This window comes from Charadrius vociferus, unplaced genomic scaffold, assembly GCF_000708025.1.
Source record: "Charadrius vociferus isolate BGI_N301 unplaced genomic scaffold, ASM70802v2 scaffold444, whole genome shotgun sequence".
NCBI classification, from domain to species: domain Eukaryota; kingdom Metazoa; phylum Chordata; class Aves; order Charadriiformes; family Charadriidae; genus Charadrius; species Charadrius vociferus.
Genome location: NW_009648242.1, coordinates 1195375 through 1217657, shown reverse-complemented (window position 1 = coordinate 1217657; position 22283 = coordinate 1195375). Strand labels below are relative to the sequence as shown.

The 22283-nt window shown below is 38.0% G+C and overlaps 1 protein-coding gene across 3 annotated transcripts; it reads right to left on the bottom strand.

The window, feature by feature from the left end:
* Window positions 1-1151: 1151 nt before the first annotated feature.
* TBC1D7 (TBC1 domain family, member 7) lies at window positions 1152-20680 on the bottom strand. 3 transcript variants are annotated; one of them, XM_009884179.1, is made up of 8 exons: window positions 20580-20680; window positions 20026-20149; window positions 19228-19308; window positions 15458-15576; window positions 12216-12353; window positions 10325-10470; window positions 2244-2373; window positions 1152-1421 (listed from the first exon to the last, which is right to left on the bottom strand). In XM_009884179.1, the coding sequence occupies exons 2-8, from the start codon at window positions 20135-20137 to the stop codon at window positions 1335-1337; spliced, it is 813 nt and encodes a 270-aa protein (XP_009882481.1). In that variant the 5' UTR covers window positions 20138-20149; window positions 20580-20680; the 3' UTR covers window positions 1152-1334. The 3 variants fall into 3 exon arrangements, with proteins under 3 accessions (XP_009882481.1, XP_009882479.1, XP_009882482.1); XM_009884177.1 differs by having other exon boundaries at window positions 1154-1421; window positions 15389-15576; XM_009884180.1 differs by lacking the exons at window positions 19228-19308; window positions 20580-20680 and having other exon boundaries at window positions 1154-1421; window positions 15389-15576; window positions 20026-20137.
* Between the last annotated feature and the right edge of the window lie 1603 nt (window positions 20681-22283).

The window sequence follows — 22283 nt, the reverse complement described above, 5'->3', positions numbered from 1 at the left end:
AAGTGAACTAAGTGGATTACACTACAATGCAGACACAGCAATGACTTTCAAAGCAGACACAAAAAAGCTTTTTCTGAATGGGGTAAGCTCAGGCATTTCAGGAACACTAAGAGCAGCATCTCAGAATCCAGCATAGATAATCTACCAAGGTTTTTAAGTGTAACCTGAACTAAGCTCCATGGTTCCCCAGCTAATGTATTGGAAGGTAAGCCTGACCTAGTTGAAAACAAAAGTTAAGTTTCTAAAGCATTTCAAGTCTGCATTACACTTGAGTGCAAGCTAAACACGCTCTTTCAAGTGCAATGAGCATACTCGGCACTTGGCATACTAAGCATCAATTTGAGTCAACTAACAGCTAAGCAACACATTTTTATACACAATTCCCTGGTCTATGCAAGAGGTAGAAATAGAATTTTACACTTTTACAAGAAAAAGGTTAGTTCTCCTGCAAATCTCTATCTATGGCTAATCACTCTACTTTTACTTACATCATGAATTACATTTCTGTATTAAATTTATTTTGAAATCTAAACCAAACAAAAATCAAATTACAACTTTGAGCCAAGCATGCAATAGAGGCATTGTCTATTACTGGCCTGTAATTCTGAATTATATTGACTTGTCCCACTGATTTTCTCCATACCTGCCCAAAGTTACACTTTAGGATAGGACAGATCCACCTTTCTAGAGCATCTTCCATGAAGAACAAAGGAGGAGGTACAGCCACAGAGAGCTGGCTGACAGATAAAAAGGAAGTACTTCAAGACACTTCAGAAAAGCATGTCACCCCTGGTCATTGTGATGTCCTCTACCTCAAAGTTGGGATCCCTCTTCCAGAACATTTACCTGAAAATTTGCAGTATTGAGATAGTACATTTACATTTCTAGCAAAGGCATGCTTGTTCACCAAGAGTTCCAGACGACTAACATTTAGTAAATTCACCTTAAAAACACATCCAGGTAGTAACTAGTTCTATCAAGTATAAGCTGGCATACAAAACCATTTTTTAATTACAAGTAAGTCTATTTACCTTGCTTCAAGAGTTAGATTTACTTCCCCAAAAGCCAGAGAACACACCGTGCAATCAGAATACTGCAGCTGACTGGCCAAAAAACACTCTGGACATGATCACACCACCACTAGGTATCTTCATTCCACCTGTATTTATTGAAAAATATTTACATATTGATTACTATGCTATTAGCTGCTGTAATAGCATCTTTACATAGAAGAGGTAATGAAGAACATGACACTGAGATGGAGGAAGAGTCGTAAAAATGTCTTTTCAAATGTCTTTTTTTTTTCTCCAAGCTGTCATAAGCGAAGAAAGTTCTCAGACTGAGTGTGCTGGAGTCCCACAGTGTGTGCGCCACAGATCAACAGCTTTGCTGACAATAGCGTCAGTGTTATCTTGAGGAATCTACAAAAGATCAGGGGAAGACGCCTTGTCAGAGTACTTTATTTGGACTGCTTAGTTTAAAATATTTAAATTTCCAGTTCAGATTTTATTTCTTTTTAAAAAAGAAAACAAAACTAGAATCCCACCTCCCTACCCTACCATCCCACCATCCCTCAGTCCTACATGCATCATATTACCTCCAGGTTTTAGACAAAAAGGCTTTTATTTACAAAATGGTAAGATGATCACCCAGGCATCTCACACATGACACATCCCTAACCTAACATCAGGCAGAACTTATACTGGCCATCCATGACCACAAATGTACCGAATCTAACTAACCTGCATTACATGAGGATCCTACAGCCCTGCTGCAAAGCTCATTACTATTCACAGAAGAAAAGTTCAGTGTCAGGTTCACGATCCCATCCTTGTATCAACAGAAAACATACCTTGAGTCTATAGATTCACACTCAAAGGAGCAAGGAGCAAAAAGGTGTCAGAAACCAACCCTGAAAAGAGCTTCCAGAAATACGAACCTAACCTCATCTGCACTTACTTTCACAGAAAAACCCTTTAGTATCACAAGGAATAGTGTCAAATCTGTACAAACATAGATAACATTCCCCAAAGCCTAAAAATCATTTAATTCTATGAAAGCCTTACCTCCTGATAGAAAAAAAACATTATTCTCATTTCTGCACATTCTCTCTTCCCCTTGGTACCACTACACTATTCTCGGTGAGTATCTTACAGTATGTTCGCAATAGGCAAATTACTTTAAGGCTGAAACACGTTTTTATAAAGCATAAAAGGTAATGCAAAGCACAACAGAGTACTTACATTTTCCAAAAACTGTGTGATCTTTTCTGCAGTGTTCAGCGCTATTATCTTCATTTTAAAGGTTAATAATATCTCCACAGCAACAAAAACAAGAATCTTGCAGGACCCGCTAATAACTTTGTCCCAAACTCTACAAAAAAATGCAAAGGAATCCCTAAACATTAATGTAGTGCTTATCCGCTTATTTATCTGCTAGAACAGTTTCTGTACAATCACCTTTTTCCAGATTTTTTCTGAATAATCGCAATGTATTGCATTATTCAGGTCAGGGTAAATAAAAGACATTTTATCAATTCCTAAATCTGTACAGAGGAGAGCGATGGCAAGCACTGAGGTATTGATTGGTGTTCTTGTTTAGAAATGGAACTGTTTACAAGCTCAAATACAAAAAGCAAATCTTGTTTTAGTAGCCTGAACTGTGACAACTATTCTACCATATACGGCAAAAGTGAGAATTTTTCTTAGTGCAAAAAAGAAACAAATTTTATTAGCATGCCTAATAAAGACACTCTTCAAACAGTTAAGTAGCTGAGAATTCAAAAGGATGTAATACTGAACTACTACATCTCAAGAAGCTAAATATTCCAGGTCATTGCTGTATGAGATACAAGCATAATACATCAGCAGGACATAATCCATGATGTTTAAATTGGACACAGGGAACGATTAACTCTTTCAATCCATCCCACTCTGCACAGATTCTCTCAGAATTACATAAGCACTCCTACCATTTGTATGAAACTGTACCTGGACCGCACAGTTTTAACAAAATCTGAAGGTCAGGCCTCCAAAGGCTGCAAATACTTTAGCAACAGCACTTGGATGAATATTAAAAGGGATCCACACTACTAAAGCAGCCTGCAACAATTTGAAATCATCCTTCAGCCAGCAGCTCTCTCAGGCCCAACTCAACAGGCTTGGGATGAAAGATTATCCAAAACCAGTGTGAAACCATCTGTCAGATGGCAGCTTTTATGGGCTTGCATTATTTTTAGTTCTTGAATTTTAAGAGCTGTGTCAGAAAGACTTTCTGAGAATTACTGTTCTTGCTCCTTTCAGGCACTTGTTAGAAGTGTTTCTCCTTCCAAATAAAAAACAGGGGACAAAGATCACATACTGTCCTCCATCATCTCTGAATACAGTAACACTAACTGGAAAACATCTTCTGCAGCCCACCTATAAACTTGGATCTATGGGTGTACTTCTTCCAAAGACAATTCAATTTTTATATGACCTTCTCTCTCAGAAGAACTTGCCCTTCAGCCTGGAGTGCCAGGAGAGCACAACGCAAGCATAACACGAACTTTGACATCTGAACCAAAGAGTAGGTATCACACCTTTAAGCAAGAAGGAGTTAAGAAGTAAAAGTCCAACAAAGAGCCGTGAAGATGAAGGGACTGAAGCATCTCACCTATGAGGAGAGGCTGAGAGACCTGGGACTGTTCAGCCTGAAGAAGAGAAGGCTCAAGGGGGAACTCATCAATGTACTTAAATACTTGAAGGGAAGGTGCAAAAAGGATGGAGCCAGACTCTTCTCTGTGGTGCCCAGTGACAGGACCAGAGGCAACAGGCACAAACTGAAACACAGAAGGTTCCCTCTGAACATTTTTTCACTGTGAGGGTAACTGAACACTTGCACAGGCTGCCCAGAGAGGTGGAGTCTCCCTTCTTGGATACGTTCAAAAGCCGCATGGACATGGTCCTGGGCAACCAGCTCTAGGTGGCCCTGCTTGAGCAGGGGGGGTTGGTGGGACCAGATGACCTTCAGAGGTCCCTGCCAACCTCAACCCTTTTGTGATTCTTTGTGAAAAGCTTTTATAACTCATAATGTGGAATGGTTGCTGCTGTTACAGTGCTTATTTTTCACACTGTAACTCAAGTCAATTCTTTGTCGGTTTCTTAAACTTCTATTCACATAACTCCTTTGACACTATTTTCACAACTTCTCCATTCAAAAAAGAGTTAGACTAGAATTTAACTTATAATGAAGAAATGAGGAAAAGAATATGTAAAATCCTCAGGACTATTCTTACAAAAGAAGGACACAAAAAAAACACATGGAGAGATGAGGGAATGCCAATTTCTTTTCCCTTTGCCATTTAGTTTTAATTCCCTGTCTTGCTATGATTAAGAATGAATATAATTCCTTTATAGGCAGGAACAATAAATAATCCAAGATTAAAATCTTACTGCTTCCTTTGTGGTTCAAGCATCCCAGGACAAGCGATCACTGTAAATATCACACTGATGTTGAAGTCAGGTCCAGAAGATTTAAGCAAGGCTATGAGAAAACTGAGACCACACTCCTGCTCCACATTGTACAGGTCATCCCTGTTTACTTCTAATGCATTTTCCTTCACAAACATATCTGTTTAGAACCCAAGAACAGCTCCCCATGTGCTTCATAGGCATCAGAACTGTAATTATGAATGACAATACAGAGAGTAGCAGACAGGAAAGACTTTTTAAAGTTCATATTAATGCTTATGTTAATTCAAATACAAACTTACTAATCCAAATATAAAACACCCAGCTTGCTTTCATTATTGTGCTTCCAAGTCTCCTGACTTCAGTCTCCATAATTACGCTACAGTAGGTTACAATTCATGCTCAGAAAACACTCTAATGTTTTCCTGCATTATTTAGCCTGAATCCAGAACAAACGTTTTAACAATGGCAAAACAGATGCAGTATCTAAATCACCAGTGCCTAACAAATTTTGGAAGAGGGTGCAGAGCAAAGTGGATGAGATGGTGGCACTAACCAGCTGTGTCTGCTGCATTATTTTTCCCCTTAACATTTCCAGTTATTCTTACTCTCAATGCAACTCTACCAGTGACAGGAACAGGGGAATAACTGTGTGACACTGTGACAAACAGACCAGTGGTCAGCACCTTGTCTATACCAGCAGAGCCAGGAATAGCAACATAAACTGTGTTTACTTAGAATGGAAAAAACCCACAGCAGCCTCAAGAAAACATGTATTTTGATGACTATTCTAATATAGCAGCCTTTATACATTGTATCTCTATTGATGATAATATAAGTATTCTACATCTACTTTTTAAATCACAGCAAACACTTAAGATCAAGTATACTATCAGAGATTGTAGCTTTTTACTTATTTGTTCATATTCCTAGAGATGGGAAAATTATAACAGAAGTGTCATGCAACTGTGCCTATAGCCCTACTCAGGAATGCTGAAAAAGGAAATACACACTAAATTCATTATGGTTTTTGTCACTGTCATCCTCTGTGAAATATAACAGTATTCAATTCACCATGGGAGCACTCGTGTAGGTATTTCTTGAACAGTGAAATAGTAGGAACAACCACAAGGAAAAATAAAAAGAAATGGGAAACTATGAAGGTAAAGAGCATGCCAACGATTATGCAAATTAAGCCATTTACTTTTCACTGAGCTTTTTCTGTAGAGAAGATACAAATTACTCTGTGTGTGTACGCGTGTGAAAGCATGGCATTCTCAAGGCAGTTTCTCAGGTTCCTCAACTGCTACAGTGCAGTAGTATATAAAAAGCATCACAGCATTGCTGCACTCTCTTTTTCTGAAATATTATCATTAAACTCACAGCTTTTTCCCCTAGGCTGCAGGGTAAGCACGCTCAACCTTATTCCTTGGTTCTAGTCTTCCAGTCATCCATGCCAGAGATGTTTAAACAGAACCAACACTTGCTTCTCTGCCTGCACTTCTGGGTGTCCTTCCAATGGTAACCAGGCACGGAGGGACACAACAAGGCTCACACAAGTCTCATCCTGATGCCATGTCATGAGCTTGTCTCCATCTGTTTCCAGAGCTGGGAAGCAGCTCAATTATTTAGACAAAACTTAAACAGACTTAAGTTTCTCTGTAGTAGTAGCCCACATGGACATTCTTATGCCCTCCCACACCATAGTAAATGTAATCATTTCTCATATTTCTGTCGTGTCTACTAACAAATGACTTATAGTTTTACAACTAGATGTAATTTATGCAGGAAACGGAGATCACAGATGTAAAACTACAGAAGCCATGTATTAATACATGAAGTAGTGCCAGTTTGAAAGGCAGCCATAAGATCTCAGGAGAACTACCAAATACTTTGCCACAAACAAGTTACCAGAGGCTAATAACCTAACACCACCCGATCAGCTATTACAGCCCTGCTTATGCCAAGTCTTCAGTGCAGAATACAAACAATGGTAGTCAGGGGCACGATACATAATTGGCAATAAAAATGTTTCGCTTATTCACAATTATATCTGCAAAGATGCACTACTTCTGTTGTAGCTGGATCATCTGGGGTGACTGTGCTGGAATAAACTGGCAGCCAAAGTGCTATTTTGCCTGTAGAGCTGAAGTCACAAACAGGACATCCAGCTTTAACAGCGGGGCTCTCCGGCTGGGGGCTCACACAGCACCATTTGAAAGCACTCCACGCACGGGGCTTACTGAGCAGATGACAAGATAAGCTGTTGCAGAAATTGAGCAAACAGGGCAATGGTGAGTCTAAAATCAAAGGTGTGATTCAGTTCTCTCCCTGACTGAGATACAAGTAAGCCTTTGTGTCCTTCTCAAGCTGGTTCGTGTTCCAGGAAGCACTGTCTATATTCCAGGTGGGATAAAGAAGCCCTGAGGATACTGTGCCTTTGAAATGGCCGATCTGTTCCTCTCTTTTACCAGTGTGGCACCTTTAAGAAGTTTAAGAAGCTCATCACATAATGTCAAGTGTATTAGGGCAAGCAAAGACACCACATAAGCTCAAAGGAAAAGTTTCTACGTGAAACCTGTTCATATACATTTTCCAAGCCCATTTAAATTAAACTGATGCATAAATTTTACCTATGGTATAACTAGCAGAACTGTGCTATAAAACAGCATTTATACAGAATGACAATGCCTGTCGGGAGTAAAGCTGGTATTATGCAACTTCATCTCACCATTATTGGATAAAATTTTTGCACAGCATATACAAATCTTGTACACCTTAAATAAAAAAAAAAGAAAACAATGAAATTTAGATTTAGCTGCCTGGCAGAGAAGACTACAGTTTATAGAAAGCAAGCAACCTCTCTAAGAAATACAGTACTACATCGTAAGTTAAAGTAAATCATAAACGACTGAGCTCAGATCATCTCTCCCTTGACAAAAAAGTAAGTAAAACTCACAGGAGAATTGGAGACCTGTTTTCAATTCTCAGCAGTTCCAACACTGCCATTTGGATACATTTCAGATAAGCATTCGGGCTTCTAGATTCTAATCCAAACTGAATCTCCAAGCACTAATTAAGTTCATCTGTCACATGCTACCCATGAAGTATGTTATTTCCTTAGCAAATGAGGCCATTATGATTACAACTGAATAATTCAGAAACCTTAACTGGCAAGAAAAAGCGCACTTTTGTCATGTTCCTACAAGAACTGTTGGGAAAAGGGATTGCTGTGCCATCGGAAGTACCAACACTGAAATTTGTTTTTACTCCAGAGTGACTCAAAAAGCCAATATTTTGACCTTTTTCATGAAAAAAAAAAAAAAAACAAAAACGTATTTACAAAATTTCAGGTCATCAAAAGATTCTGTTTCAGTAAGGTAAAACAGTATACGAGCAGGCTAAACAGTACAGTAACTAGATAAAATATTTTCTACAAAACACATGGTTTTAAAAGGTGTAAGTTTGAAACTAAAGATTCTGACAAGATGAAATACGAAAATCCAAATTCTTCATCTAGATTTTTTCTTTTATACTATCAAGATGATACAGGTCCATAAAATGTTCAATTTTCAACAGAAATTCAAAAAAACCCTGAATCTTCCAATAGCAAAACGGCTCTGATGCAAATTCCTCTTTCAGCTCTAGTTCTCAGCCATAAGACCTAGTAGCAAAATTAAATCACATAAGCTCTAAATAAAAATACCTCCTAGAAGGCATGCAAAGAGGTTCCTAATGCAGTAGTTTGCAAAGGTTATTTCAGATCACAGAAGCCTACAGAAAAAAAGGCATGAAGACATTGGCAAGTCCCAGGTAGAGCAGCCACTTCTACTGGCAAATTGCATTAAGTTTCACAAAGAGGAAGCACAATTAAACAAGGCTGGACAAGGCTTTGAGCACCCAATCTAGTGGAAGGTGTCCCTGCTTATGGCAGAGGGGTTGGAACTAGATGATTTTTAAGGTCTCTTCCAACCTAAACCATTCTACGATTCTAAGGTCAATCATTATCTGCTGAAAGCAACCTACAAATGCAAACGTCAAAGAGAGATACAGGCAAACCCTATGTGTACAGTTGCTTTTAAGGATCTAACAAGCATTTTATGCAGGCTTACATAATTTCTGTAGCCATAAAAGAAGTAAAAGCTTTTAACCACCACATCATGCACAACTACAACAGAGATGACTATTTTGGAGCCTTATGGGTGCTTGATGAGAAGAACTCGCCGTGTAACAATTATTGTGCTGCACACAGCATAACACCCAAAGATCTACCACCGAATCCTTCAGTTTTGGTTCAAAAAATTGTTTTCTCAGACATATTCCTTGCTAGCAGCAGAACATACACAACCTCAAAGATCACTGTACCACAAAACCGGAGAGCATGATTTCTAAACTTACATCTTGTTTCCTAAAACCCCCTTATTTTCATATGGGCAAATAAAACATTTTTAAAAACAGCTGTTCCCCACTTTCCTTCATGAAATGTGAAGTACCAAATAAGCAAGCAAGACTGTATTCGCTATTCAGATTACAGCCAACTTCATTGCCATAAAGCATTTTCTACAGAGCATTTTACAAAGCTCAGTTTTCACAATAGGTTCCTATACTAGTGTCCTGGTTTCAGCTGGGAAAGATGGGAAAGAGTTAATTTTATTTCTAGTGATTGCTGTGAAAGGAATGTCAAGAATGCATATTGGTTTAGTTGTTTCTAGGTGATGTTTATGCTATTCAAGGACTCTTTTCAGCTTCCCATAGAAGCTGAGAAGAAGCCTAGACAGAACGATGGAATGGCCAATGGAATATTCCATACCATAGACGTCATGCTCAGTATATAAATGGGGGTTGGCCAAGCAACGGGAATCTGATCATTGCTTGGGACAGCGTCAATTCACCGGCTGGTGAGTATGACTTGTGTCATTATTATTATTTTTCTTTTCTGTTATTGTTCTACTAAACTGTCTTTATCTCAACCCATGAGGTTTTTTCCTTTCCCTTTCCCCTCCTTTTCTCCCTCTTCTCCCCACCATTCTGGGGGGAAGGGGGAGAGCTGCAAGCAGCTTCATGGTCCTAGTTTCTGGCTGGGGTCAAACTACGGACAACCAGCCACTGAAGTCCTGGGGGTGCTGGAGTAAAACTTCCCCTGGCCCTTGTTACTCCTCCAAGTTTTAAGGTGGCTGAAAACAAACCCATTGTTTACTTTGTGCCATCTCCTACTCAGCTAATAGCAACTCCTGTTAATGCAGAAAAGATATGCTTCTCTACATCTAGTTTGAATTTTCCGCCTTCCATGAGTTCTCAGACAGCAGAATTAGAGAAACCATACAAGCTTCATTTCAAAGGCCCTTTAGTGAAGTACCACGCACTAGAGTTTTCCCCTTTTAAAAGCTGGACAGCTTATTTCCAGTCACAGAATCCCGCTATAATGCACTACTCCATTAACTTTGTAATACTCAACCTGATCTAGTACTTTTAAAAATAAACATTCCCAAAATCTTTTTTATCTAATGATAGTACAGTATTATAATCACTCCCTAAGTGAGGATGTTGGTTAAAAAGTCTGAAAACTGACTACCATTCAGCTATCTATCATTGAGAGGAGATTGAGAGTTTTAATTCCTAAAAGGCATTAAGTGTCTAACAGAATCAGCTGCTATATTTAACTCCATCCTTTTTTAATTTCAATGTGAGAAATGACCACACAGAGATTATCCTGCATCAGTAACAAGTGGAATCAAATTAAATTTTATCATTTCCAAGTCAACAATAAAGTTAACTCCATAATCTTACAGATAAAGTAAGGAAAGCTCTTTGCCTGCTAGTGATGACAAAAAATTACTATGTAACTACAAACAGAAAGAAAAACGAGAACTTGCCTCTGTAAACTGGACTCAGGTAAACAGCCTGCAAAACACTTTTTAAACCAAAGATCGTAAGGGAGTTTGCTCATTGCAGCACATGCTTTCAGATGCATCAAAAGTCTGTTATCTTCAATATTCAAATACTGCTCCAGAATTTTTGGCTGAGAAAGGAATTGGAAAATTTCAGATAACTCACACCAGAGTGCCCTCCATAGTTAATGCACACTGTAAGGCAAGAAGTGTCTTAAAAATTAAAAAAATCAAATAAAATAGCATGTTAAAATAACAAACTTGCATTATTTTAACTAAAAACATGACGTTCCAAAATACAAGTGTTGCTGATTTTTGCAATTAACTAATTAAGTACTTTACTAAACAAACAACCCACTTTCCTTAAATTGCTGACCACTAGCAGAACTTCCAAAATACGCAGTATTCCCTAATGCAAGGAGGTGTTTGAGCGCTTAAGGCAATGCAAAGATTAAACCTGCACTAATTACTGCTACCTTCACAAGTAAAATTGAGTTTCACTCACCTCAAACCTAATAGCCTTAGCACACGTCAAAAAAAAAAAAAAAAACCTACTCACAATGCAGCAAAATCCAGAAATCAATCCTGAGAGTAAATCCCTGTGCAATATATTAAAAGCTGGACATTTACTTCTTGTTTGAAAGTCCAAAGTATTTAGAAAGGCCAACAAAGCAGCACAAGAAAGAGATGAAAAATAAGTAATTCTCATTTTGTTTAAATTCTAATGTAACATAACATACATTTTCATAAGTTCAAGAGTGCCTTTATGGTTTTTGTCATAATTAGGTAAACAGCTATGGACTTCAGCTGTCAAAGGGCAAAAACCACTTCCTTTGTCCATATTCTAACATCCAGAGTCTTGGTACAATGTTCGTATTAAAATAAAAACTTAGTGAGGGAGACACTTGTACTCACTATGTAGTGAGTGCACATACTTTCTTTAAAAACGTTCCTCTGTCCTTCAAAAGGAATTACAGAAATTGGTATAATTTAATGTATCACTTCCAGCAATAGAAGGTAGGTTTAAAAACTATTTCTTACTTCAAAAAGAGTGAAAAAGGACACGCATAATATTATGCAACAAATTTTCATTCAGCGATTGCTAGTGCACAGGAACTCAGATACTTTCACCTCAGTGGATACTGTTAACTAAAAGGCTTCTTATCTTTTAAGACTATTTGAAGAATTACAAAAGTTTTTGTATAATGGAGCAAATTTTATAAGCATGCATTTTCTTTACAATCAAATTTTAACTTTATAAACCAGTAAAATAGAAATTCAAAATTAATATTCTATGAGAGCATTTAAATGTCCAATGCCATAAGAACTCTATTCCACTTTTTATTATAACTTAATTTGCAACATACTGTTTTTCTGAAGATATAGTACCCTGCTCCATCTACAAAGCAAAACAATTGTGCTTTGTCTATCATCCAATAAGCAGCACATATATGCCAGAGATGAAGCCTAAAAAGTAGCAGACATAAATCAAGATGTTCTTAACACTGTGACATCTTTAATTGTTTAAAATAAAGAAAATTCTTGAGTGACCAATTTGTGAGAAATATAATTCAACTAGATACAATATAAACTTAACTAACCTAAAAAGAAAATTGTAAGATGTAACTGAAAACTACCATGTAGCAAACAAAAACAATTTCTAATGTTATATTAGACAAAAACATCCTACAGGACAGTACAATCACAATGCAAAAAGCACTCTTCCCATTTTCTCAGAACAATTGGTAGAACAGAATCCAAGGGTGTCACCTCTGACACTCCAGTTGTCTCCATATATTAATGCCTTCCATGACTTCCTCCTCTCTCCTTTATAGCTCTCCTCACAAAAAAAAAAAAAAAAGGATTTTTTCCTTACCAATTGTTGTAATGAATCTTTGTGCTTGCTGTTCAGCTGATTCACAAAGCAACTGACAAGCCAATAGCATTCTATAGGATCCTCCACCATTTCCTCCATTGCTTTAGCAATAGCCAGAAACACTTCATCTTCAGGTTCCTGGAAAACAAAGCCAAAAAAGTGACCTACACAGAAGTACTGGACTATCTGATTTAAATTCTCCATATATTCCTTTTCCCTGCTATTTGGGGAAACAAACTGGAATCACCATAAACAAAGAGCTATTCCAACATTCATAAATAAAACATTGGGCAGCAGCTGCATTATGGTGACAGATACCTATTAAAAGCAGAACAAGTAAGACTTCCAGAACATACAACAGGAGTTTGGAACAACTCTGATTCAAAGTTCTCAAATGTGATAATATTACATCCTAACAAGGTACCGATAATCCTACTTCTATGTTGTCCTGGTTTGAGGTAAAACTGAACCAATTTTGTTCAGTAACTTCACTTCTTAGCTGGGCCTCTCTAACTACTGAAATTAACAGCATATTGTGCAGACACTGTTCACTCTCTCAGAGTGATAAGACCTATGTATATAGTTGATGCCCAGCCATGGTATGCAGAGAGGCTCTGGCTTATACTTATTGCTATAACACCCAAGGCCGACCAACTTTGTTATTTGCCCCATTGGAGGGTCAGAAGCGGAAAAGCATAGAGGGGTCCCACCTGCGGGGAGGAGCGGACAGGACAGGTGACCCAAAACTGACCAACAGGGTATTCCATCCCACCTGCCTCATGCTCAGTATAAAAGCTGAGGATCTAAGGGTCAGCTCTTCCTTCAATGGCTGACGTCTGAGGAGGACTCTGTTCATCTGCCTTTGATCCTGATCCTGAACGCAGATCCAGAATCTAGTTCCCATCCGTCACTGAGTCCAGCCTGGGACTGCCTCAGTGCCAGCCAGTGTCGTGACTGTCATCTCGGGAGCTTGATATGGTTTTGTATATATTTCACTATTTCTTCTTCTTTTGTTATTAATATTCCATTAAAGTAGTTTAGTTTCTTCTAAACTCGTAAGTCTCTTTTTCCTCCTCTGCCTCTCTCTTTGAAGAGGGGTAGAGGGGAGCATCTGTCAGTCCCATCTGGGGTCCCCCAGGTCCCCAGTAGCCAATTTGGCCTAAACCACGACATATGTCCCACATTTTTATACTGCATAGCAGCAGAATTTTTCATCCCACTCCTTGCTAAGGTCCAAACAGGCCCCTCAAAACACCTCTTTCATGGCTGTTACAGTTACTGAAAAAAAACAATGCAGCCATGAGTTATAGCCTACCTTCAACATACAGAAAATAATTTGGTTTGAGATAAACATCTTCCTAGAGACAATTAATTATCTCTTACAGGTGGCAAGTATCTTATTCCCCACAATACATGACCAGAAGCATGTGATGGGCATGCCATCATCTTTTCTCCAGAGGATAGACTTTCCTTACAGAAGTATCAGCATGCCTAAACCAGTTAATGACTGCACATAGTGTAGATGGAGGTGAGTTAACTCTAAACCAACTAGACCTCAGGCCAACAGCCAGCTCAGGAAGTCTCTAAACTGGGAAGATGCGCATGGAAAGTTTCTGTATCTGCCTTGTTTCTTACAGTCTTCCTTACACAGGCAGTACTGACTACATTAGGAGGCAGGGTAACAAGCCAGATATGTATCCAGAGTCTGATCTACTGTAACCATCAGCAGCCGTAAGCTATAGTATCACAGGCTTTTGCACAGATTACAACTCATGCAAAACACATGGATAGTCTAAATACTACCAGGATATGCCTCTGCCTCACTGACTGCTGCAAAACACACATATCCCTTCTTAACCTCTCTGCTTTCAGATCTGCTTTCAGATGCACAAAACGTACAAACCATAGAAATCTGCTAAATGACTCAAACATTTCAAAATATTTAGACCAATCCAACACCATCTTTACACTCCTTCTACCTCCACAATAGAACATGCGCATTACTATCAAGCAGTAGCCTCTTACAAGTTTAAGGGGACAGTGACTGCACTGAAAACAGGCTGGCATGAAAAGAACAAATGCTTTCCGCAGCAAAACAAACACAAGTTACAGGACTAATAACTGTGAAACTGCTAAACACCATCTCTATTAAACCCCATCACAGTACCGAGAGCAGCTAGTGCTCTGGGATGCTCTAGAGCAGATAAATTTTCAGGTCACTGGGTCACATGCCAAGATCAAGGTAATTTCTCCATAGGAAACTTGCAGGGTAGGATGGCCACATTCCTAGGCAACGGTAAGGGCATAAAACCGGTCTCCTTCCTGTGACAAAAGAATGCTGTACACCATCCTCCAGTCCAAAACTGGATTTTCCATGTTAACTTTGTTTAACTTTTTTTTTTTTTAATTTTTAACTTTTTTTTAAGTTCTTACGTCAAATTTTGTTATTACAGATGAAAAATAACAAAGCAAGCTCAGCTAGAGTGAACATGGATAAATTAACACTAAATACAGGATAAAATCCACTTCAGAAAGTCCCATGACTCCTTTCATCACCTCCTTGTTCCTAGATGCTTATACGTAAGATCAACACATTGTTTTTATCATCACACTATAGACATCAAAACATAGACTCATTTACCCATATGTGAGTACACTGTAAACTACAGAGTACATGCATTACCTGACAGAAGGCTGGATCAGTTCAGACTAACAGAAAAAGAAGGTCAGTACATTAAAGAATAGATTTAAAAACAAGTAATTTAAATATATGATGTAATTTGCAATAAATAGCTGCTTGTACTGGCGTGAATTACGCTTGTTCCAGGACATTTAAGAATCTATGAGCTCCGATGAGATTACATCATTTTCATTTCAGTGCTATAAAGAAACTGAAGTGTACTAGAGTACAAAGGGCTTGAAGCCTAGCAGGCAAAATACACAAAAGAGATTTTAAGGCATAAATTCTTACATAAGTACTTAGGGGAAAAAGAAAAGAAAAGCACTTGACTAAAATCCCTTATTTTTTACTAGTACTTCTCTGTTTTCCATTCACGTTACTTTGTCTATCTACATGCATTTGTGGGGCTACTTGCAGTTCAGTTTCTCACGGGTTTATAGTTTGAACTTAAATAAAATATTGTATTGAGAAGACTGTTAAAATGACAACTTACCAATGGAAAAGCCAAGTTTCGAGGCAATTTTCCTGATTCCAGTTGATGTATGCGGAGGAAAACATCAACCTGTGGGGTAGAATCATTAATAAAACGAATTACACGAAGAGCATGGTGTATATCCCAGTACTGCTCCTTCCGGTATTTCATCACCAAAGCATGAGATTCATGGTGAGGAGGAATAATTCCTAAAAATAAAAAAAAGAAAAAAAAATTTAAAAAAGGGATAAGCAACTGTAAAGAGAAAAAAACAGAGCACTCAAACTCCCTTTCCAAGAGATCTGCCTAAATTCAATTCTACAACTCCAGCCTACAAGAAATGTAGGACCTGGCACTGCAGTTTGTTTATAAACTCGGTCACAGAACACAGGGCGAAAATTCTACAAAACTGGAAGGTAACAGACCAACAAAGCACTTTAGAATTTTATTTATAAATACAAATATGCTACATTAACAGAGCATAGGCAAAATCTACCCTTAAGACTTGTTTCTCAAGCTCTTGTACAAGGTTTTTAGGAAATGACCACTCTTTTGTACACCCTATCAATATGCTGATTAGAAGTGTCATTGCTGGGATAGATGGAAAATAACTTAATTGCTTTACTCTCCCTCTCCAACAAGCTTTCTTTATTTTTAAATTGTGAATATTACTTGTTAGTTGTTTATAGCTACCTGTAGTTTTTAATATAGTACTAGTTGCATATTTATATCCAGCTTCCATTTATTTCAAAAACACGGTGGATGTAGAATGACTTTTATATACATTAGCTGTTAATGTCCTCAAATTCTACACTTTGAGATGACCAGCGAATAAATACATGCAACTAATGCCAAGATACTGTACATTCCAGTCTTATTTAATCTACTGTTAGATCTCTGCCAGAAAATTCTTTACTCACTGTATTATAGAGATTATTCCTCTCTAAAACAACATTCAGAAGCAAAATCAATCACATACATTTTAATCTGTAACTGATTCGACCTAAGAATACCACCCAAATACTTTGCAAAGTAAGGTTTTTTTACTTTTTTAGCACAACACAAATATTTTTCTAGTTTCCTAGGAGGAAAAATAAAAAAGAGAAAAAAAGTATCTAAGTAGAGAGGCAGAGAAAATTAAACCGTTTATGACCTCCAGAAGAGATGCTCAACATTTCAGTTGACCCTTCCCTTCACTCAAGACTAGATCTTGCCGTGCACTGATGTTCACAACAAAACTGTCACAGGCTTCAACAGAAATAAGATCTTACATACACCAAAGAAAAAAAAAATGCCACTTTCATATCACTAGTGGAGCAGAGTTTTTCCCATTGTAGAAACCTGTGAGAACAAAATATTCTTCAAAAATCAGTTCTGAAACAGGCTACCTGCTGCTTTTATCTGTCATTGAAAAAAAAAAAAAAATCTGTCAAGTGTTAAAACATGAAATGGCTGAGTTTTAGTAACAAGCATAATAGACAGAAAATGATCTTTTATTTTCCAACTACAAACCTGTCTGCATTTCAAAAGCTGGGACAGAGCAAGACATTTTTCACATTATGCAAAAACGGAGTCAGCATCATGATTTTGTAGGTACATACTGCCAACTGTTTTCCTCGAGTACAAAAGACTACCTTAGGCAGACAGAAAAGAATCTTGAACAACACAGGGATGTCTAGAAACCATCATGAGTCACACTTGAACAGGAAGTTAACGGAGACATCGCTGACACACCACGTAACCTGGGACAGCATCGAGCCTTGGTACGTGTCTGAGATAATTCTGCTGACAGGACAGAATTCCTTTTGTTAAACGATTAATATTATTTAGAGAAGATGTAACACCTCCCACCAGAAACGGACTGGGCTATTGTTCTAATCATTTAGGAAGAGATCGTTTGCATTGCTTTTCTGAATACCAGCTTTTCTAACGAGTGTTAACACTGAGATGCAGCATAAGAAAACTCCTTGTACCTCTGCTCATCCAAGGAGTATACAGAATGACAGTATGCGTACTTGAGACAAATCACTCTGGGTTTAAAATACAAAATCCTTTAAAAACATTAATACAATTTTCCATACAGTTAACTCAGAGGGTAATAATATGATTCACAAATCATCCTATCTAAAACAGTCAAAGATAGACCACTGGCTCTGCAGTGAGCTACAAGTTTACCAAGAGACTCTATTTTGCTATTATAATTTTAGCTGAAGGATCTTGTACCGAGTAACTTGTTTAAACCTCCTACACTGTATTTCCTACTACTAATATTTTAAAGGATGCTGACTACTTTACTAGGGCGCAGGGTGCAAGAATCTTTTTCATCCTAAAATTAGTACTCTAACAGCAGAGACTTCTATCAAGTAGGATTACTCTGTTAGTTCAATGACCAATGCCAAGAACTTCAAGTTTTATAATTACATCTTGCACCTTCTGCACAGTGTTCCTTTACTACCTCTCCCAATTAAAGGCTTACAAATCCAAGTAATCAGGAATATGAAGCCACAATTTTTAACTTGTAGAAAATGGGATGGGAAAAAAAGAAGAAAAAATCAAAAGATTGTTTAAAACTCAGCTAAAACTTCCTAATACATTATTTCAAACTCCAAACACTGCAGTGGAACATGGAGACCAAGAAGGGAAACAGAAGACATCTATCTGAACGCTGTTGAAGATCATGGCACAGCCTGAGATAAATAAACATCCTGAAGCAGAAAAACACTGTTTCGTACAATACTCATTCTGAGGTAGGAGCCACCAATCTTCCTGACTCTGAATCACGTGCCAAAATCTTCATGTAAAAGAGATATATGGGACATGTATCACACATTCTGGAGAGCCAAAGGACAAAGAAGTAGGATAGTTCACAGACAGCAAAAGACAGCAGCTTCCAAGCCAACTGATGTTGCTGGTCTCTCCCTGATGAAACAACATTTCAGATATCGGCACCCTTCCTGCTAGCGCAGCCCTGGTAATGCATGACTGAGCATGACAGCTACACTCCAGCTTTTCAAAAGTGGCACAATGCTCCACCACCAACACTATGCTAAATCACATTTCTCTTCCAGAGATTCAGTCAGACGATGTACTTTCACGCTCAATCTGGCAGTGTTTCTCTACATGCACCAACTCTAAGGGAAACTCTCCAGATACCTTGTAAGGGTCAGAACTCCTGGACCTTCCACAACCCCTCCTGACTCCAAGTGACATGACCTCACAGCTAGTAAACCCAACACACTTGACCAGTTACTGCAAAGTCATTAGCGGTTTCGAATTAGTCATCTAACACACTTTGGATAGGGGGGGCGCGTACGGTTTCTGCGTTTACCATAATTTGTCTCTGGCCTCATAACTTCTTCAATGGCAAATACAATTTAAAGCCAGAAGCAAAAACAGAAGAAATCAAGATTTTTATAGAACACAAAGCTTCTCTTTAGAATAAACATCCATTACATACCTTGCCCATTTTTTTAAGTTTAATCATAGCTCTACTTCAACTTGATTGTCTGTTATTTTAGGAACAGAACTGAATATTTTATCAAGTATCAGTGACTTGATAATCCACCTTTCAAATCCATGTTACAAATTTACTTGGATATTGTTACAAAGTTAAATATAGAAATAGACTCTTCTAGGCACACTTCAGCAAAAGTTCTCAAAAACTATGCATGGAATATTGTTTTGTAATTGCCCTTGTGCATCCTACTTGAATACAAAAATAGGCTAAATATGTATGAGTAGGCAAGGTAGTACAGAATAATCCACGTAATTAACTACCTAAAGAAAAAAAAAAACCAACAAAAAATACATCTTCCTACATACTCATTTCTACAGAGGATCACTGATGTTATATTTCATACCTAAAAGCACTTTCCACACCAGTATACGATACATGGATGGGAGAGGAAACCTTTGACTGAATGTGCAAAGCTTCTCAATATCTGTAGAGAAATAAAGAGGGGAAAAAAAGTTAAGGTAAATTTAAATAATTACAAATAGGTTTGAGCCTCTGATCTACCCAAGTATGACAAATCCTTAGCTGCAGATCGAAATCTCCACTTTCAGCATGTATTATCAACAAATGCTTCCACTGCTTCAATTGAGAATGGAACGTACCCAATAAGCTGCAACAATTTTGCAAAATACATAGGTTGGCTTCATTTACAATAAAACTACCCTAGGTTTCACTAGGAAGAAACTCTACCATTTTTATAGACATTTTGTAAATCGTGTTGCTATGTCAAAACAATTAAGGGCTTTGTTAAAGGGACATTTATCTTTCTGTTCTGTTAGAGATGGGGCACTCCTCAGGGACCAACAGCAATAGCAAAATCTTCATTGTTTTGAGGTTAGATGGAATTAACAGCATGAGACGATATATTTTCAGATTAAAACTGCGTTCATTAAAAATCATTTAGTTTCTTGGGCACAGAGAATAAAAGAAGAAAAAAGAAGCAAGCAGACAATAGGTTTAACAGTTTTAAAAATCAGATTTTCAGATCTTCGAAACACAAAGGGCTGCTAGTAACAGCTGAGAGATTAGCGGTAAAAGATGCAAAACTTAAATGAGTACTAAGCACAGCAGGTAAAAATTTCTATTATTCCTTCTTCAGCTCCAAATCACCAAAGTAATAGAGGAAAAAGTGAAATCAACTTGCCCAACCGGTCATCTTTTAACAGAATTTCCAGTGACTTCTTTTCTTCAACTCCACGAAATCCCACTTTTTCATAATACACTGAGCGGAAGTTTCTCTGAGAGTCGTCAGCCATGATTGATTCCTTCTGGATAAATAGTAATTCCCCTTAAGACTTACAAGAATACGTTCCTACTGTGTTAAGGTCAAGTACTGACAAAAGTTGACTGCCTATGTCTCTGTACTATTAATAAAACCTACAGAATACGGAAATCTTCCAAGATTTTTTTCATCATATGCTAATATAGACAATCATAAAAATAACTGAACCTAAACAAGGTCTAAAGATATGCAATTTCCAAACAAAACACAAGAATTTTATAATTTTTTTTATTCCTGTAGTAAATTACACTACTTTTCCAAAAGCTTAAAAAAAAATGCTTAGTCTTTCATGTGATATTGTATATTTCAAAACCTCTATAAAAATACAGTTAAGAGTGACAAAATTTTGGCTACTGAAACCCTAATCAAGTATAACTGTTATCCAAATAAGTAAAATCACCAGGTTTCATACTCACCAGACAAGGTAACCAGAAGCAAGGACAAGCTGAAGTTGGCCTCAGTAGCACAGAGGTGACAGGAAAGAATAAGGCTAGGTATGTAGGTTTGTTCTTAAGTTGCAGATTTGAATTAAATGTTCATGTTGTTATCAGGTGCTATAACAGCCACAGTCTTGAGCTTGTGATTCCAGTACTAAAAAGAAATAAATGTCTCATCCTTATACTGAAAGCAATGGTAATGTGCGGTGAGTACTCTGTGTTTTATGACAAATGTAACTGACATTTCAATTCAGTTCAACCTTCTAAATACTAATTCTCTCTCCTCTACAAGGTTGCAGATATGAGAAGGTTCTGTTTTGTAACTCAAAGAACTAAAAAAAAATCTTAACTTTTATGCCTAGTGACAGCAGCAAAATTTGGAGAAAAATAATTTGTTTTGAGTGAGGAGCAATGGGTGAATTATGCCCTGGAAAGCTTTTCTAGTTAAATTCTTCTTTTCCTTGCTGAACCAAAGCACACATCAGGAGCAAAGCATCTGCAGATATAAACAAAGGCCACAATTTTGCAAAGAATGCACGTATTTAAATCTGTACACCCACTAGGCCTATTTCAAATTAAGTCCATTTTTAGTGCTTTGCAGGATCAGGTCCAAGATCAGACAGAGAAATATAAACCAGCAAAGGACTGAATTAATGCTTTCTGAGGTAGCCCAAATACCATCTCAAAACCAGAGAAAAAAATATTTCTATTACTTGCAAGACATTCCAATTGTACACTAATCTTATAAAGACGACTGGGAGGTTCATGTATTGTGCATGTAAGGATCCAACGATTAGAGTGTTTACTACTTAACATTGCAGCCATGTGTAAAAGCACGCTTATGATGGTACAGACACTCAACTACATTTAAAATATTTGAAATTTTTAAAATTGGAATTTAGTATGTGCTATTTAGAAAACATTTAGCCCGTACCACTCATGGAAAGCTGACAGTAGAGTCACAGAACAGAAATAATAAATATAATTTGAAAAATAACAGCATGATCTGTAAGAAAGGAACGCTAGTCTAATAATTTTAAACTATCACTATACCAGCAGTACATTTGATTTACTCAGTGGAAAAAAAGGAGGAACACTGTTTCCTCCCTCCACATTTAGGATATATAGTTTCATGTCAGGAAAACAACTGATGTTCCAATCTTTACACGTATCCTTGATAAACTGGAAAAAGGAAGGGAGAAAACAAATCCATACCCAGCTCATTGGAAGCGTTATGTCCAAAAAGGGTACAATCAACTCATCCTGTCTTCAAAGATTAATGCATTTTTCGGCCTTAATAGCACTTTTCAACGCATTACTAAATTTCACGCCAGGTGATTTTTAACAGCAGCGATGACATACACACACCGAGCAGAGCGCCCGCGGGGATGCCGGCACGCTCCTGCCCCGGGGCAGGCGGCCCTCCCTTCCACAGACCGAGCCAAACCCCGGGCGCAGCCTCGGCAGGCCGGAGGGCACCGACCCCCACCCGGCCCCGACAGCAGCGGCCTCGGCCACCCGTTCTGGGCTTTGAGGCTGCGGTCCCCGGTCCCCGATACATTTCCAAAGGAAAACACGGACACGGTTGGGCACAGGATGACTTACCCACTCACCCACCCCACTCCTCACACACACCCCCCACGGCGGGCAAGGCAGGGCGGGGGCAGGCCCACGCGCCGGGCG

What these genes read in the sequence shown, in the direction of transcription:
- TBC1D7 (XM_009884177.1), bottom strand. Translation starts at nt 20,137, where the DNA reads ATGGCTGACGACTCTCAGAGAAACTTCCGCTCAGTGTATTATGAAAAA. An exon ending in GAAACTTGGCTTTTCCATTG is followed by an intron (nt 12,354 to 15,388) that starts GTAAGTTGTCAT and finishes TTTGTTTTCCAG; the next exon opens with GAACCTGAAGATGAAGTGTT. An exon ending in AAGATTCATTACAACAATTG is followed by an intron (nt 10,471 to 12,215) that starts GTAAGGAAAAAA and finishes TTCCTTTCTCAG; the next exon opens with CCAAAAATTCTGGAGCAGTA.